Here is a 19,023-nt window from a genome sequence, read left to right as displayed (position 1 = left end):
AGAAAAATATGTTTAATTAAATAAAGACAGCCAACTTTGGCCTCAACTGTATTTCCAGGAATGACTCCAGGTCTCACAAGGGTCCTCTAAGCTTTCTTACAAAATAAAAATCAAGACATTTGCAAAAAGGATAGCATCAGCTTTTTCCCCCAAAGTGGTGATTTGTTCTATACAAAAAGGTCCTTTCCCCCCTCCTTTATCCAGGCAGATTGTATATTCAGGGGAGCATTCAATAATGTGTTTTCCTTCATCTGCAGATTGATGTTACAGTCTCTGCCACCACTTCTTTGCACGGCACAATTTGATTTGTTTCAAGCAGTGAGGTGCGGGTTTGAATGTAGATGGCTAAGAAAGCAAACAGATGTTTGAACGAAGAGAGCCACCTCCCCTCCATTGGTCTAAGAAGAACAAGTGGACACGTTGTGCTAAGGCCCAGTTCTTCCCAAAGATCCGCGCCTCCGCCTTCAAAAGAATATGGCCCTTTGAACCTGAGGCTAATTTGATTTTATGCCAAAAATATACCTATTTCCCCCTGCAACTTTCCACGCATGTCTTAGCAACTTATCTCTTTTTTTGAGCTGCTACACGCGCACTCTGTAGCATTCAACCGTAAGCAGTGGCGTAACCGTTCTTGACATTTAATTAAACCCATAATGGCATTAATGCATTAAAATATTTCTATTGGATTATACGCTTTTCATTATTGCCTTTTTTCTTCTTCTCCAAAGCAGCCCTCGCTCTTTGCTTTCTGTGGTAAAAAGGAAAATCATCTCACACTGATTTCGGCTCAGCAAAAGCTTTCTAGTTGGGTTGTTTCTTATGCAGAAATCTGTGATAAAGCCCGCTTAGCTTCAGGACAGGGCTTGCTTTCTTGCAGATAATGTTTTAATTGATAAACCTGAGAGGCAAAAGAGGAGGAGGAGGAGGAGGCAATAATTGAAGGTGCTTCATTGGAATAATAATAATAATAATAATAATTGAAGGTGCTTCATTGGGGGCGTGCATAAGCGCACCAACGTGCCTACCGTCCCTGTCCTATTGTTTCTCTTATTCTTTTATTTTTCTTATATGTACCCATTTCATGTATTCACAACTATGTATACATTTATACTTATTATCTTGTAAACAATTGGCAAATCAAACAAATAAATAAATAAATAAATAAATAAATAAATAAATAAATAAATAAATAAATAAATCAATCAATCAATCATACTGAGAAATCAGAAGACCAATAGATTATTAGCGTATCCTTGGCTGAATAGTAAAAACAGCCGCATTGAAAGTTCTGCATTGCATTTTAAAAGTTAGAAGCAATGAAAAGTTAGAAGGAATTAAACAAGGAAGCGGGTGCTTTTAAAATGCAACTTTTTGTAGTAATGAAAGCATATATTAGCTGAACTTAAACCCAAGGATCCTTTTTAAATCATTTCCAAGGGCAAGCCATTTGCAAGAAACGCTTTGCAGAGGATGTTGGCCGGTATGGAATCTCTCTCTTGAGAATATTAAAATAGCCGCATCCTCCTGAAGGTTCGGTCAAAGGCTGTCCCTGGTTATCTGCAGGTGTGTGTCCATGAATAGCGGCTCTGCTTCAGGATAGCCCAACAGCAATAGTGCCTTTGCATCAGTGGTGGGATTCAAATTTTTTTACTACCGGTTCCATGGGCGTTGTTTGGTGGGCATGGGTAGCTTGGTGGGCGTGGCAGGGGAAGGATACTGTACAATCTCAATTCCCTCCCTACCCCACTAACCTGCTTTCCAGCTCCATTCTCCTGGAGATGGCAACAAAAGAAGACCCAGCCGATCAGCTGGGACTCAGGAGGCAGAGAATAGATGCGGGCGGGGCCAGTCAGAGATGGGATTGGCTGGTTCTCCGAACTGCTCCAAATTTCTGCTACCAATTCTCCAGAACTGGTCAGAACCTGCTGAATGCCACCTCTGCTTTGAAAGCATATAAAGAAATAAATAACCGGGGAAAGGATTTTGGAACAGCTATAGGGAGTCTTTCCAAGGATGTGGCTGCCTTAATAATGCTCAAGGACAAATGCTTCAATCATAGGCCAACAGGCTTCACTAAGTGCCGTGTTTTAGGTCAAATTTTTACGAGCTACTGCATTAGCTGCTTTTGGTTCATCTCAACGTGTCTTCCCCCTCGCCCTGCTGATGAGGCATACCCAGCTAAAGCAGCTACGGGTCCTTTGTGACATCTCCCCATGAAAGACCTCCATGCAGCCTTGCAAAGGGCCAACAGTCACTTGGCATTAGTACTTGGGTTGGAGATAACTAGGAAATCAAGGCATGCAGAATAGACTGGGAAATTAAAAATAAAATCTTTTTCTTGGAAAAATGCATTGACAAACGACTCCTTTCTTCTTGCCTAGAAAAATATATTATCGTGTCTGTAGGAGAAAGCAGGCAAAGGCTGAGGGCAGAGTCAAGAGAGGACTCAGCCTAGAATCATTATATGGCCACATATGATTCAAATCTCCCCGCCTCCCCCCCGAATTCCATTAACTACATTAATGTAGTTAACTACATTCTTGTATAGAGGCTTGAAAAATAAATCTTCTGAACTGGAACTTATGTGTGAGCCTGATTCTTTGCGCCTGACGTATCTATGCCATCTCCACGTGTTCTTTTTAAAATTTATTTAATTTATGAAATCTATTTATAACCTGCTCCCAGTCCTGAGTGTCTTCAGAGTTGTAAGATTACAATAAAAAACTAAACATACAAGTATCTAGTAACCAGAGTAGATATCATTCCTCAAGTCATTTGGGATGGAAAGCTGGCTGAAACAAAGCTTGTCTGAAGGGTATCTGTAGCTTTTGAGACTTTATCAGGATTCATTTACTACGGCTAGCCAGACATGCAAGATTTTCTTTTTCCCTCTTTTTGCTTTTTGGCAGAATTTTATTAGTGTATCTCTGCACAATGTAGTTGCAGGCACTTCAAATGAAATCAAAGATGTAGCAAACTGCTCCCACGCAGGATTTTAAAAACAAAAAGAGCAGCAACCAACTTCTGAAATACCAGAGTGAATAAACGGAAGTTAATCGTTCAAAAACACAACATTTGCAAGGGGGGAGGGGAGAAGAGGAAGATGAATTTTGCATGGATCTCCTCAATCCACTGTTGTTAGCATGCCATACTTGGAAGGAGCAGGAGTGGTTTGGAATTTCTCACAGCTTGCAAGGGTGGAATGAACCTCAAAGATGGTGGAAGCCAGTGGTGTTATTCATCTGGTTCGCACCGGTTTGAATGAACCGGTAGCAAGGATTTGGTATGGGTCGCCAAACTGGTAGTAACTTCTGGATGGCCACGCCCCCAACTCAGTCGCTGCTCGCTCGCTTGCCCCACCTGCCCGATGCCCGCTCACCCCGTCCGTCCAATGCTCGTCTGCCCAGTCCCTCCTTAAGGTATTTCTTCTTTTTTAATCTCCCAACAATCAGCTGTTCCTACGAACAGCAGTGCCGGGATTCCCCTTGCTTCTAACTGCTTTGCTCAGGAGGCTTCCCTGAGGCCCAGGAAGGCAAAAAATGGGGGGAGGAAGCACAACCTCCCCTCAATTTTTTTGCCTTCAAGGAAGCTTCCTGGGACCAAAAACACATCTCCTAGAGGCTCCTCTGAGGCCAGGAAAGCCCCAAAATGGAGCATGGAGGGGTGCTGAGTGCTCCTCCTATGCTCTGTTTTTTTCTTCCTGAGCCCCAGGGGAGCCTCAAAAACAGGGTGGGGGTGTTGCAAAAAAACCCCAAACAAATACCCACGCCCACCCAATCACATGGCCATGCCCACCTAGCCATGCCCACCTAGCCACATCCACAGAACCGGTAGTAAAAAAATTTGAATCCCACCACTGGTGGAAGCCACTGTTAAGATGCTTTCTTAAATACTTCTAAACACAGGGGTAGAGAGGGTTCTACCTTTGCATGATGTCCAAAATATTTAAGCTTTAGCTTCATGGTTTTTATATCCAGTGAGAAGTCTGGTTTTATTTCACCTGGAACTGAATGACCTTTTCTTTGTGCAGTAGATTCAAGCTAATTTTCTCCAACGTAACTTTTGATGGTCCCAGTTTTCAAAGTCCTATGTTACAACTGGCAAAAACACACACACGTGGTATTGACCATATGTATGTACCTTCTCCAAAGGGAGCAAGCATCACTTTAATTCATGTCTACTATGGTCAAAAATCCTTGTTGAATTTTAAAGACCAGGCCTACCACTACTTCAGCTTCTTCTCAATCTTTTTGCATTAGGCTGGCATTGCCCTTAAAAAATCATCTCATTAGAAAAAACAACTGACTTTTGGATTTCTTCTTTCATGTCCAGTCAGATTCCTTAGTGTTCCTTGATTTAGCCATCAAAATGGTATCAACAGCATATCTGAGATCATTGATTCCTCCATCAATTTTAATATCAATTTCTATTTCTACTAGTCCAAGTATTTCTCATACGATGTGCATTCAAGTTAAATGAACGAAGTAACGGTCCTTACCCTTGGAATACTCCTTTCTCCATTTTAAACGATGTAATTGTACCATCTTCCTTCCTGTTGCTTCGTGATCTTCCTACAAATTCTTCAGTAAGGTGGAGGAGATTGCCTGATACATCTATCACTCTAATACCTCTCTATGGTTTATTGTGGTTTGTGCAGTCAAAAGCCTTAGCGTAATCAATAAAACAAAGGTATATATCCTTTTGGAACTTCACTGCTTTTTCCATCATCTGATGGAAGTTAACAATGTGAACCAGGGCTCCTCTGCCTCTTCTGAATCCAGCCTGCACATCTGGCAATTCTTGTACTGTGCATTGCTGAAGTCTGAATTACAAAATCTTCAGTATTATTTTACTAACATATGGGGTACGTGCAAGCATTTGATAGTTGAATAGGGTGCCATAAGCAAACTGAAAACATGCCAGGGAAACACTCTGCGGCTTGTTCTCTCCAGAAGTGGCTGATGTATGAGGTTTGCACAGTATGAACTATTAGTACTGTCAAGGGTGTGTGTGTGTGTGTGTGTGTGTGTGTGTGTGAATCCTGTTTTTTTTAAAATTCTGCAATTTCTCACTCAATTTGTTGAAAGAGAATTTGCCTTCAATATTTCCTTTAAAGGAAGAGAGAACTACTGAGATATTCCCACGAGACTAGTGTGGTATTCTTATACTTACTGAATTTAAAAAGCTCTCTTTGTCTCTGTGTGCATGTATATGCGTGCACATGCGTTTGCGTGTATGAACAGACTGATGTCCACGGTGAAATCATTTCTCACTTTGAAAGCCTTCCTTCCATCAAATCTTTTTGTTTCTTTCTTTTTTTCCCTAGACTGGACAATGGGAGGAACTCACGAGTGATGTGCAGGAGGAAACAGGACCATATTAACTGCTACTTCCAACAATCTCAGCTTGAAAAAAATCACCAAGATAAATTTTAAAAGACAAATGTCTCTCTCTCTATCTTATTCTCTCTCTTCCCTTACATATCTCCCTTCCTCTCTTTCTTTCCCTACACATCTCCCTCCCTCTCTTTCTTTCACTACACATCTCCCTTTCCCTCTCTTTTTCTTCCCCTACACATCTTCCTTTCTCTCTCTTTCTCTTCCCTTACACATCTCCCTTTCTCTCTCTTTCTCTTCCCCTATATCTCTCCCTTTCTCTTCCCCTACATCTCTACCTTTCTCTCTCTCTCTCTCCCTATCTATCTCAAGCTTCCTGAGAATGTTAGAAAAAGGGAATCCTGTTTCGCAGATAAAAACTTTTGAGAAATTGCAAGGCAAATGTTGATACGCCCTTAACAATAGGGTGCAATAGTTGTTTCCAAGTTGTGCATCAAGGCAGTTGCAGAAACTGGTCAATGTAGACATGTCTGCTGTTGAGGAAAGACCTGGTACACAGTGAGTAACCTGATCTGAAGTGCTGACCCAGCTTTACAGATCCAAATGAATCATTCCCAGGCACTTATCAATAGCCGGTGAAGCTGACTAAGTCATTACTTAAAATGGTGAGGCTGTTTTAAAACATGACTCATATTGACTCCTGGAAAATGTCTGATGACCTTGTTTGGGATCTAAAGCTGAATAGAATAGAATAACAGAGTTGGAAGGGACCTTGGAGGTCTTCTAGTCCAACCCCCTGCCCAGGCAGGAAACACTATACCATTTCAGACAAATGGTTGTCCAATCTCTTCTTAAAAACTTCCAGTATTGGAGCATTTACAACTTCTGAAGGCAAGTTGTTCCACTGATTAATTGTTCTAACTGTCAGGAAATTTCTCCTTAGTTTTAAGTTGCTTCTCTCCTTGGTTAATTTCCACCCATTGCTTCTTGTCCTGCATTCAGGTACTCTGGAGAATAGCTTGACTCCCTCTTCTTTGTGGCAGCCCCTGAGATATTGGAACATTGCTATCATGTCTCCCCTAGTCCTTCTTTACATCAAACTAGACATACCCAATTTCAGCAATGGTTCTTTATATGTTTTAGCCCCCAATCCTTTGTTGCTCTTCTTTGCACTCTTTCCAGAGTCTCCACATCTTTTTTACATCGTGCCGATGAAAACTGGATGCAGTATTCCAAGTGTGGCCTTACCAAGGCATTATGAAGTGGTATTAACACTTCATGTGATCTAGATTCTATCCTTCTGTTTATGCAGTCTAGGACTGTGTTGGTTTTTTTGGCAGCTGAAAACATAAAAATCAGGATGAGGGAATCCATGCGCCTCCGCGTGCAAAACAGAATTGTTAAACCTAAACTCTTAGCATCCATGATTAATATAACCAAGCGGTGAAAGATGCTAGAAGTAAACTTCAGTAAAACTTATAGGAGCAAATATTCAATCTCGGATCTTCTACACTGAAGATGCTCTGCTCCTGAGTTATGGTTCATGTAGAGATGGACTCAGTGGTGCGATTCAACTAGTATAACAACCGGTTCGGTGAGCGTGCACTTTACCCGAACCGGTCCAAAAGAATCCCACCACCAAATGGACTGCAAAAGAAGGAAAGATTTATAAGAAGCTACCGATTGCTGTTCTCTGATCTGGCATGCTTGTCTCATCTTGGCTGGCTCTGCATTCAGTAGATAGAAAGCTGAGATACTCCTGCTTGGTTCTCGGATGTTGCATCCATTCAAAAGAAGGCAATTTAGCAATTATCTGCTACTCTTCTCAGTGCATTTGAGTGCTTCTGAGACACACAGCAGCCAAGGAAGATTCATGGGTATACAAATCGTTCCAACGGATAGACTCCATCATCGGTAACACATCTGCCAATCTGGCATACAATGTGATTCCTCTCCCATAATTTTCCTTCTTTGTATCTTTTTAAAAAACAAAAAACAAAAAAACATCCCTGTGGTTTTCATTTTGCCTATTAAAAGAACCTGTCTTGATGGTTGGGGCTGTCAGAATTTATTTAAGCTGAATTCCAGGCAGCCAAAGGAATTCTGTTCACATAAAAATTTAATTCAGTTCTACCTATAGTACAATCTGGTGACAGATGCATATAACTCTTTAGGATTTGTGTATATAAATTGCCTATCAACCAGTTAATTCTAAGATGGCTAGCAAGACATACCAAAATAATTACATCTCATAAAACATTCCAAATTAAGCATTGTAGGTACACTGATTATCAGTAAAGAGGAATAATAACTTGGAAGGGAGTCTAACTAGAATAATATAAACCCTGTTCAGAAGAATTCTACCTTTGTTTTGCAACTCCAAAGTAGTAAGGAAGAAGCAAGACAAACTCTTTTGGAGAGGAATTCTAAGGAGTAGGTGCTTCTACAGAGAAGGTCCTGTCTTGTTAAATCACAAACCAGATCAATAGACCTCAACACACAGAACTGATACAAGTCCAGAAGATCTTGAGAGAAACTCTTCAGTTTTTCCAACTGGTTATCTTCTAACAATTTTGGAATGACAACTCCCTGAATTTCCAGTCAGCATGAAGCTCTTGTGGTTGCAGTTCCAATGCTTTTGGAGTACGGTCAAGTTGGAGCTTTAAGTCAAAGACAGCAGTGGGAACCAAGTCGCATAAGAGCTGTGATGTAACCCAACAGGCCTGGAATACGTAAACATTCAAATTCAGTGTTTTTCAACCTTTAAGATGTGTGGACTTCAACTCCCAGAATTCCACTGGCTAGCTGTAGAATTCTGGGAATTGAAGTCAGCACATCTTAAAGTTGAGAAACTGTTCTAATTGGTCCACCTTGAATCGTATGCCATTTCTGAGCACACTGCAAAGACTACCACCACGTGGAGCACATAATACTGTATTTCCAAATTGACAGTTTCTGGATATTTAGCAAGGCCATTCCAAATCACCTGAAAGCTAATCTGGAGGACAAAACACTGAAGATCACAAAGGAAGATTGAAATTAGGCCCAAGTACAGGTAGTCCTTGACTTACAACAGTTCGTTTAGGGACTGTTTGAAGTCACAATGGTACCGAAAATAGTGACTTACCACCATTTTTCACGTGACTATTCCAGCCTCCCTCATAAATATGAGTTAGTTGCCAGACACTTAGCATTACTTGCAACTTTCTCACAAGCAAATCAGTGAGGAAAGCCAGATTAACTTGACAACTGTGTTATTACCGTATTTGCCGGCGTATAAGGCGACTGGGCGTATAAGACGAGCCCCCAACATTTCCACTCAAAATATAGTTTTTGTTATATACTCGCCGTATAAGACGACCCCCCAACTTGGAGGCATGCTTTTCAAGGCAAAAAAGTCGTCTCATACGCCGGCAAATACGGTAAGTTGTAACACTTGGGGTATTCTGGATATAATTCTTGATTGACACCCCAACCCCTTTCCCCCAAACTTACAAAGCCACCAAAATGCTTTAGAGAGGCAGCTTCGCCTTTCTCAGGCTGGCACTCAATTCCTCTCCCTTTCTTTGTGACAGCCCCGCGTGCGTGCCATCGGGACTCCAAGGGTGGGGGATGGACAGCTGCCAACTCACTCACTCACTCTCTCTCTCTCTCTCTCTCTCTGTGTGTGTGTGTGTGTGTGTGGTGTGGAGGGTAATTCCGGCTATCTCTGGCCTCCGCTCGGTTTTAAAGTCGCTTGGCCGGTTCCCAAGTCGCATGCGCGCGCTGGCCGGGAGAGCGCGGCGCCGGGTGGAAGCTCGGTGCAGGGGAGGCAGATCTTTCTCTCTTAAGTGGGGAGGGGAGGAGGGACAAGAGGAGGGACGGGACGGGACAGGGGCGGGAGGAGGGCCGCCGCCTTCTTCCACCGCCCACCGGACCCTTTTCTTCCCAAGGGGACCCTGGAAAGCAGCTCGGGAGCCGGGTGGCCCTGCCCAGCGGGGTCCCATCAGGAACTTCCTGAGGACATTCCCCCCGCCCCAAGCACAGCCCTCCCGGTCTTTCAAAGAGGGAGGGAGAAGCGGGAGGAGCAAATTGCCGCCCCCGCCCCGCTGCCCAGAAGGAGGGCGCCACAGTCCACCCCACCACCTTCTCCCCCCACTCCTGGGCCATTACGCGGCTCGGGGCTGGCTGGGCGGCGGCCCCGCTAGAGACCCTCCCGCTCCACCCCCACCCCACCTTCAGATTGGCCTCCATAGCGCCCGAGCCGGGCGGAGGGTGGGTGGGAGGAGGAGGAAGAGAGACTCCGGCTGGGCTTGAAGGGGCTTCGCAGTTGCGGAGCTCCGCCCCGTCGCTCTTGCACCGAGTGACAATGTATTTACCGGCGTATAAGACGACCCCCCACTTGGAGGCATGTTTTTAGGGCAAAAAGTCATCTTATACGCCGGCAAATACGGTAACTTTATACTACATTACTAGACTATTATAAAATGGTGTTAACACTTCACGTGATCTTGATTCTATCCTTCGGTTAATGTTAGAACTGTGCTGGCTTTTTTTGGCATCTGCAGCAGACTGCTGGCTCATATTTAAATGATTGTCCACTAGGACTTCAAGATCCCTCTCACAGTTATTACTATTGAGTGAAGTACCACCTACGTTGCGTGTTTGGTTTTTCTTGCCTAAAATGTAGAACCTTACTTTTTTCACCACTGAATCTCATTTTGTTAGATAGACAGGGGTGGGAGGCTACTGGTTCTGCCCGGTTCTATAGAACCGGTAGCTCTGAAGAGCAGCAGACAACGAAACAGTTCTCTGTTTGCTGCTGTTTTGCCCACTTGCCTGCCCGGGCTCTTACCTGTCCTTTATTTCCTGCTTTTTCAACCTCAGCTGCTATGCGCAGCATAGCTGAGGTTGAAAAAACAGGAAAAAAGAGGCTTTTCAAACACTCCGTACATCTGCGCAGCACTTTTCAGCTGTCCGGGCGGCAGAGTTGATTTTTTTTTTACATGCGCGTGTAGTGCACAAAACGTAGTCACCAAACCAATAGTAACACCGGTTTAATCCCACTTCTGTAAATAGCGCCCAATGTTCAAGTCTGCCAGGATCCTTCCTGTATCTTAAGCCTATCTTCTGGAGCGTGAATCTCTTTTTAAAATAATAAAACGATCACCGAGAAAGGCAGTTGATAAAAGGCAGTAGCAAATGTATTTCCAGTGAAGGTACCTTCAGTTGAGCAGTTCTGCCCACAAGCTGTCTGTAGGATATAGAACATCTCTCGGGCATGCTTGCCACCTTGAAGCAGAGCGGTCGGAAGCAGAAAAACAACAACAACAAAAACAACCAAGGTAACAGAATGCAAAAGAAAATAAAAAGCACCGGGAGAAAAAAGAGAAAGAGAAAGAGAGAAATGAGGGACAGCTGATTACAGTCGCCATCAAAATACATTTAGAAATGAGATTAGCAAATTACGGCCAGAGAATTTAAACGACAGACAACATTAGGATCGCAAGTTGGGTCACATATTATGGAAGAGGAGAGGGGGAGAAAAAACCAAAACAATCCAGCCATATAGCTTAGCTAAGGCATCAAAAACCAAAGCGTGAAAAAGATAGTTATATTAAAATTAGCCACATTCAGTACAGCACTGTTACAGCAGTTTCAATGCCAGACAAGTCAATCCCTTGTTAGTTTTCTCTAACCCAAAATCTATGCAGTGCTACTTTCCATTCTGGGCAAGACTGCCTACAGGGTTCAACGTACCAACGATGTCAAACCACAAGGGGATGTTAGCAGGTTGGACGGAGACCACGCCGACGATTTCAGTCACTCGGTCGCTTTCCATGATGGTGAAGTTATAGAAGGGCTCATCAAAAGTCAGAGGAACGAGGGATGGAGGTGGTTTCTTAATCCATTCAATGTGGAGGCGTGCTGTAGAAGACTTCTGGGGCCGACCGTTGTCAACTGCTTTGATCTGTTAGACATTGGAAGACAGAGAGGATACTTCAGCACACTTCTTGGCAAAGCATTCACCACTGTTTTGCTTTCAAAGTGGTCCCTGGTTCTGAATTCCCATAATCCTGCGATGAATGGGGTTTTTCTGCATTACACTGCAAACAAGACTAGGGGTGACATGACAGTAGTGCTTCAATATCTAAAGGGGCCATCACAAAGAAGAGGCAGTCAACCTACCCTGTTTCCCTGAAAATACGACCTACCCCGAAAGTAAGTCCTAGCTTGATTTTTTACACATGCGCCCAAAATAAGCCCTACCCACAAAATAAGCCCTAATTAATTAATTAATTAATACCCCACCCACTCCAGAATGAATGGGTAAAAATTAAGTTAGTGTGGGGATGGGGGGTGGGGTGGAGCTGCCGTACTACTTACCTTTGGACAGTTGTAACCAAGCCTTGCACACTCCGACACCTGCCTTGCCAGCCCATTTCTTCTGCAGCCGGCAAGGCTTTCCTGAAGGCCTCTCTAGCTGATAACAAAGCTCCGGATCAATCCGGAGCTCTGTTATCGGTTGCAGAGGCCTTCAAGAAAGCCTTTCTGGCCGTAGAAGAAGAAGTTCCTGAAGGCCTCTGACAGCGAAAAGGAGGCCGGGGCCAACGTGCACAAGTGAGGTTAGTCAGTGGATGACATCCCCTGAAAATAAGACCTGGTGCCTTTTTTGGTGGCAAAAAATATAAGACAGGGTCTTATTTTTGGGGAAACATGGTATTCTCCAAAGCACCTGGAGGCAGGACAAGAAGGAATGGATGGAAACTAATCAAGGAGAAAGGCAACCTAGAGCTAAGGAGAAATTTCCTGACAGTGGGAATAAATAACCAGTGGAACAACCTGCCTCCAGAAATTGCGGGTGCTCCAACACTGGAGGTTTTTAAAGAAGAGACTGGAACCATTTGTCTGAAATGGTATAGGGTTTTCTGGCTGAGCAGTGGGTTGGATTAGAGGGCCTCTAAGGTCCCTTCCAACTCTATTATTCTGTTATTTTGTTATGACATTTTGGTTTTTTGGTGAACACATTTAAGGTAGTGGGGGGGGGTGACCAGTGGGTGGTGAAGGAGGGGGAGAATATGGAATTTCTCCTTAATTTTTTTTTTCAAAGAAACAAGGACCAGAATGAAGTGACAAATGTTGACAAGGTTCCAAAGTGTGTAGAATCAGGGCTTTCAGGGCAAGTCATTTTGATGGATGTGCTTGGTATTTAAATCTAATCAAAGATCACTAGTTTGTGTTATTTTCCTATTAAAAGGAGGGAAAGGGTATATGTCTAGAAAAGATTTCTGAACAACATGTTGTTCTTCCAATCAATTCATGTTGTTACCTTGAGACTGGGCCCAACCAAAGTTAAAGAGTTGGCAAGTGCAAACTTTGCTTTCTTTTTCTTTGTTGGTCAGGAAGTCCTCAACTTACAACCACTTGTTTAGTGGCCATTTGAAGTTATGACAGCACTGACAATAGTGTCTTTGGTCCTTGCACTTGATTGCTGTAGTGTCCCTGCTGTCATAGGATCAAAATTCAAGTGCTTGGGAGTCAGTTTCACTTAATGATCATAGCAAAATGGCGGTTAAGATCAGGCATGATTCACTTAATGAGAGCGTTGCTTAGTGATGGAAGTTCCAGTGACAACTGTGGTTGTAAGTCAAGGATTACATGTATTAAAAAGAACTGTGGTGGCACAGTTGTTAGAATGCAGTACTGCAGGCTAACTCTGCTCACAGCCAAGAGTTCGATCCTGACCTGCTCAAGGTTGACTCAGCCTTCCATCCTTCTGAGGTTGGTAAAACAAGGACTCAGATTGTTGGGGGCAATATGTAAACTGCCCAGAGAGTGCTGTAAAGCACTATGGATGAGGGATATAAGTCTATTGCTATTCTTTTTAACAAGCTTTCTAAGTCACAACAAATATAATTCTGAATAAAGCAGAGCAGGAAGACTGAGTTAAACCAAAAACCTGATTAAAGGTTGAATCTTTATAGCAGGCGTGTCAAACCCATATCCAGCCCATAGGCCTCCACTCTGACAGGCCTGCTTTATAGAAATCAAGCTTGAGGACGGACCTCATTAAACTTCTTTAAAGGTAAAGGTAAAAGTTCCCCTCACACATACGTGCTAGTCGTTTCTGGCTCTAGGGGGCGGTGCTCATCTCCGTTACAAAGCTGAAGAGCCAGCGCTGTCCGAAGACGTCTCCGTGGTCATGTGGCCGGCATGATTAAACGCCGAAGGTTCAAGAAACACTGTTCCCTTCCCACCAAAGTGGTCCCTATTTTTCTACTTGCATTTTTACATTGCTTTCAAACTGCTAGGTTGGCAGAAGCTGGGACAAGTAATAGGAGCTCACTCCGTTATGTGGCGCTAGGGATTCGAACCGCCAATCTGCCGACCTTTCTGATCGACAAGCTCCGCGTCTTAGCCACTGAGCCACTGTGTCCTGTGTTAAATTTCTTTACATCACATTTAACACTGAAATAACCTATTTTGGGGGCTGATATAACACACTCAATCTTAAACCCATAAATAGGCTCGTTCTAGGTCTGTCATAATTTCAAACAGTCATTAAGCGACCAGTTGAAAGCCTAGGATTACCTCTTTGTAAAATTTACTAATTTAGAAAAAAAAAAAAAAACCCCGCAAACTCTAATCAAGGTCAACCCTAGCCACACTTCACATCTTGTATGAAGCAGCAACTAAATATTCATCAAACCTGATTAAGCACTTTGATCAAACAGTTTTGCTTGCCATTGAACTGGTTCCCCAGTTCATTTGTTGCACAGAGTGAGTTGTGAAATGCCACCTGCTTAGACTGTAATTTGCTGCCACCATGCAACCAATGTTATGGCTTTTAAATCAGATGCACCAGAGGAGGCATGCTGTTGACCTGCGTGACACACCAGCAAACACCTGTGCCCACTTAAATCCTTCACCACTTGCCATCCAATTAAGTTCCTGTGAATTCCTTCCAATAATGAAGAAGGTGGATTCCAATTAATCTCTCACGTATAGGCCATTTTGCCAAGTCAACTATTTTTCATATTCAGTAAGAGTGAGACAATACTGAGTTTTAAGGTGAGTTCAAATTGAATGGAGATACATGAATTCAACTTACTTGAAAATTCAGGTCAAAAATTGAAAATCTAGAATTGTATTTGCTCAGAACTGGAAAAGTGATAAGATGCTGATAGAGGGAAACATAATTTGAGAAAATATTTGAATATGCAGAGATGAACAGGTTAACACTGGTTATGAAAGAGAAAGAAGAAACAGAATATTACATGGTATGGGTCTTATTTTTTCAATGGTTGGGAAATAAAGCAAATTAAAATGGATTAGATGAATATACAGAGAAATAAGCTAAGACTGTTAAAAATAATAGATATATTAATAATAGTTATAAGAAAATGAGATTATAGTTATATTGGTAAGAAAAGTATTAATTATAATTGTTAGCACAAGACATATGTACCCAGTCGACACATGGTTGAAATGAAAGATGGAATTACTGTAAATATAAAATTAAAAAAAATATTTTTAAAAGATTGAAAATCTATCAGGGGCGCGATGGCTCAGCAATTTAAAGATACTGAGCTTGTTAGATGGAAAGCTGATAGCCCAGGTTTGAGACCTGAGTGTGGCATGATGGGGTGAGCTCCTGTCCCTTGCTCTATATCCTGCCCATTTAGCAGTTCAAAGGAATGCAAATGCGAGTAGATAAATAGGTACCGTTACAGTGGGAAGGTAACAGTGTTCCGTGCACCTCAGTACATAGACATGCTGGCCCTATGACCACAGAAATATCTTCAGACAACGCTGGCTCCCTCAGCTAAGAAATGGAGATGAGCACCACCCCATAGTCAGACATGGCTGGACAGGGGAAACCTTTACCTTTACCTAAATTCAACTTACTTGAAAATCCAGTTCTTACCTTGACAGTTCAAGACAAGCAAACTGTTGCTAATGAAAACATGTACTACAGGTAGTCCTCAGCTTACGACCAAAATTGGGCCTGGATCTCTGGTTGTAAGTTACTATGCACCCATGTGACCTGATCTGATCATACAATATTTTTTTGCAGTGGTTACGTGAATCCGCATAGTCATTAAGCAAATACTGTAGTTGTTAAACAAATACCATATTCCTTAATGTAGCTCTCTTCTACTGAATTGGTGATTTTTTGCCAAAAATTGACAAAAAATGCTGGATGACCACAAAAAATAAAAAAATAATAATCCACAAATTGTAGTCACATAACCAGGAAATGCGCAGCTAATTGGAAAGATGTGTCAATTGAAATGAACACAATATATATATGTAGGCAATATATGTATGTATGTATAATATATACGTGCATGTGTGTGGGTATATGAGCTCACATTTTAAGAAGTGCTTTATGGGCTGTAAAACATTCATTATAGGCCCATCCTCATTAGTTGTTGTTTAAGTGACCTGTCATAAGTTGAGGACTGTGTGTGTGTGTTTGTGTGTGTGAAGCATGATATTTTAAGATGGTCAGAAGCGTTTTATGGATTGTAAAACATTTGCTCTAGGCCCATCCTAATTTCATGTTAAGTGATCAGTTGTAAATTGAGGATTATATATAAGTATGTGTGTTTGTATAATATATATGTGGTTGTGTGTGTGTGTGGGGGGGGTCATGATATTTTAAGACGATGACTAGAAGTGCTTTATGGGCTGTGAAATGTTTGTCCTAGGCCCATCGTAATTTGTTGTTGTTATGTGGCCAGTCGTAAGTCGAAGATTTCTTGTTAAAGCCACTTAAAAACAGTAAAACCTGCTCTTAAATCAAAGAAGGGCTTATTCCACCACTGAAGTCTTACCGTTAAGATATCATAGTTGCCCGCAGTGAACTGCTTTCGCGAAGAAACCATTCCAGTCTTGGGGTCAATGAAGAACTTGGCGTCTTCGTTTCCATCCACAATGCTGTAGGAAATCTCTGCGTTGGGGCCTTCATCCTTGTCGAAGGCAAAGGCTCGGTATATGGGCTCCCCTCTCTTCTTTCGGTCCCTTTCGGGCAACTTGACCTGATAGACTTTCTCTGGGAACTGAGGCTTGTTATCGTTTTCATCCAAAACCTGGACCACCAGCCATACCGTAGACTGCTTGGGAGACACCCCTCCATCCGTTACTGTGACCTGAAGAGGAAAGAGTTACAATAGCAAAAAAAAAAAGTTAGAAGTACACAAAGCTAGTAAAAAATACAAATAAATACGAACAAAACAGTCATCATTTACTTTTAATGACCCCATAATCCCTTGTGGGGTGGAGTCTGGGCAACTGAATGGAGAGCTGAGTGTTTTACTGGCTCATTGCCCTTCCTGTCGCCAATGCAGAGTTATATTCAACAGATATATTCTCACTGTGCCCAGAGAGAGAAATATCTGCCTCTACCTAGGATCAAACTCCCAGTCTTCTGATTGTGAGGCGACAGCTCCACCTCTAGGCCACCACACCCACTGAAATATGAACAAACACAGTGAACCGCCTCAAACGTCCTGTTTGGAATTTGAGACGAAAGCTTTGAGCCCCCAAAGTGGAGAAATCTGAACTCAAAGCCTAACGGTTCCAATCTGAGGATACGACCTTCCTTGCCACAGTTCCTAAGCGGATCACTGCAGTTAAGTTAGTAACACGGTTGTTAAGTGAATCTGGTTTTGCTTGTCAGAAGGCCCCAAAAGGTGATCACTACAACTGTCCTAAATACATGCCTGTTGCCAAGTGTCTGAATTTTGATCACATGACCCTGGAGATGCTGCAACAGTCACACGTGTGAAAAATGGTCATGTTACAAAGTCAAAGTTGTAACTTTGAATGTTCCCTAAACCAATGGTTGTAAGTTGAGGATTACTTGTACCATGTATTAGGCTGCAAGGGATGAATCAAATGTTTGCTGCCCAATACAGTTCAACGCTTTCTTAAGATAGCTGAACTTTTTCTATATTTATTCCTTTCTCTAGAATTTACTCCCTGAGTGAAACTGGTCCCTTCACTAGCATTCAAAAAGGTTTTAAAGACACCTTTCCCCCAAAACAGCTTTTAAGGTTGACTTAGAACTTAATTTTCAACTGTTATTTTAATATGTTTTATTAATTTTGGTGGTAGGTTATTACAGCAAACCACTCGGAGACTACAATAAGCTGTGAAATAACATTTTAATTATTATTCTTTAAGGGAATGTAGGCTTGCTTTGTAGATTTCCCTGAATGGAAATAATATCCCGGTAAAAAAAGTACCCACCTAGGAGGTTTAATCGGTTTTATTTTGTGGAAAAGCAAGAAGGGAATAAATTAATGGAGATGTGGAGTGGCAGGACAGGGAGCGTTCACAGTTTACAGTTGTCAATGTCCCTCTTAAAATAATGATATCTCACTTTCGCTTAAGTCTTTCTGGAACTTGCATAAGGAAATAACAGTTAACTATATAGTTTCCAAGATCGAATTGGTTTGGTCACCGGGACCAGATATATTTATTCTTCCAAGCTTTCAAACTCATGCTGGACCCCATCTTCAGGGAATTTCTCTCTACCGGAATATGTGCTTTGGGCTGTTCTGTGAGTTGTGTTTAGGTGGTGTCTTCCTAGAGGCTGACTGGTGTGTTGTTGGCTGGCGATTGGCTGCCATTTCCTTGTGCTGCCAAGCCTTCGGCTCCTACGTATTTCATAGGCTGATGGTAATTCAGCACTCCTGTTGACTGACAAGAGGCCCGTTTCCCAGGCTTCAATCATTTCTCTGGCTACTTTTGTACCTGCTCAGCCGACAATCTTAGTAGCTGTGAAACTGAATGTATGTCCTGTATTCCAAATAACCGTGTGTCCTTTTGACAAGAGTTGGTAAATGTATAAATCTTGTTCTCTTGTCTCTTTTTTCCCCTTTTGATACTTAAAAAAGGTATTAATCAAAGTTTTGGACAACAACAATAAATGGTCCAGAATTTTCCCACCCAAGCTATGATATAATGATTTTTGAGGACATCATGCCCAACACCTTCAAGTAAAAACCATGGACAGAGCTGAAAAGCAGAAGCTTTCACAGCAGTCTTGATTCTATCAGCAAGAGAAAATTCAGGATGGATCCCAATACGGGCATGTTCTATAGTTTGTACTGCACAGTTGACAGTGGGAAGGGGAGAGAAATTAGGTTAGCCCCAAACTAACCTGGAACCCTTCGGGGTTAAAATTAACCATCTCTAATAATGGGAGAGGGGGTATACAGTGATTGGGTTGGGAGTTTCACATACCCCAAACCAGATATGTGAGCCTTGCCAACAAGGTCATTGTTCATGACTTTATTTGTTTAAATGTCGAGTCATGGACCAAAAATAAAATTAAAATACATGCATGCTGGCTGGGGAATTCTGGAAGTTGAAGTCCACAGGTCTTAAAGTCACCAAGGTTAAGAAATCCTGATATAGTCACTCAAAAACAAACAAACCCCAAGACTTTATTCATTACATTTATAGCCTGCACAGATTCTCAGTGACTCCCAATAAATCAACAAAGCACGATAATAGTGCAATAACTTCTTATAAACCTCTTATAACCTCTTATAAAGGCATTAAATTTCCCCAAAACAAATAGGATTTCAGTCCCCAAAGCCCTCCAGAAAAACTCTTGTTTTTAATTTCTTCCAGAAGTCTAATAATGCTGAAGCCAAGCAGAGCCAGAGGTGGTATTCAGCAGGTTCTGACC

General features: G+C 42.2%; 1 protein-coding gene across 9 annotated transcripts in view; it reads right to left on the bottom strand.

The window, feature by feature from the left end:
* FAT3 (FAT atypical cadherin 3) overlaps positions 1-19,023 on the bottom strand; it is a 564,342-nt gene that overhangs the window by 153,640 nt on the left and 391,679 nt on the right. For 7 of the 9 annotated variants that reach the window (XR_015749710.1, XM_087966122.1, XM_087966121.1 and 4 more), the window contains exons 5-7: positions 16,157-16,471; positions 11,076-11,286; positions 10,539-10,607 (exon numbers count right to left, since the gene is read on the bottom strand). Coding sequence is in view for 8 of the 9 variants with exons in the window: in XM_087966122.1 (XP_087822248.1) it covers positions 10,539-10,607; positions 11,076-11,286; positions 16,157-16,471 (595 nt within the window). In the remaining variant the exon portion in view is untranslated. The remainder of the gene's footprint in view (positions 1-10,538; positions 10,608-11,075; positions 11,287-16,156; positions 16,472-19,023) is intronic. The other 2 variants (XM_087966118.1, XM_087966120.1) reach the window with 1 other exon arrangement.

This window comes from Notechis scutatus, chromosome 5 (genome assembly GCF_049901735.1).
Source record: "Notechis scutatus isolate UNSWTSFEM ecotype Mainland chromosome 5, rNotScu1.2, whole genome shotgun sequence".
NCBI lineage: Eukaryota > Metazoa > Chordata > Lepidosauria > Squamata > Elapidae > Notechis > Notechis scutatus.
Note: the sequence above shows the minus strand (reverse complement) of the source record. Positions and strands in the feature narration are given on the sequence as shown.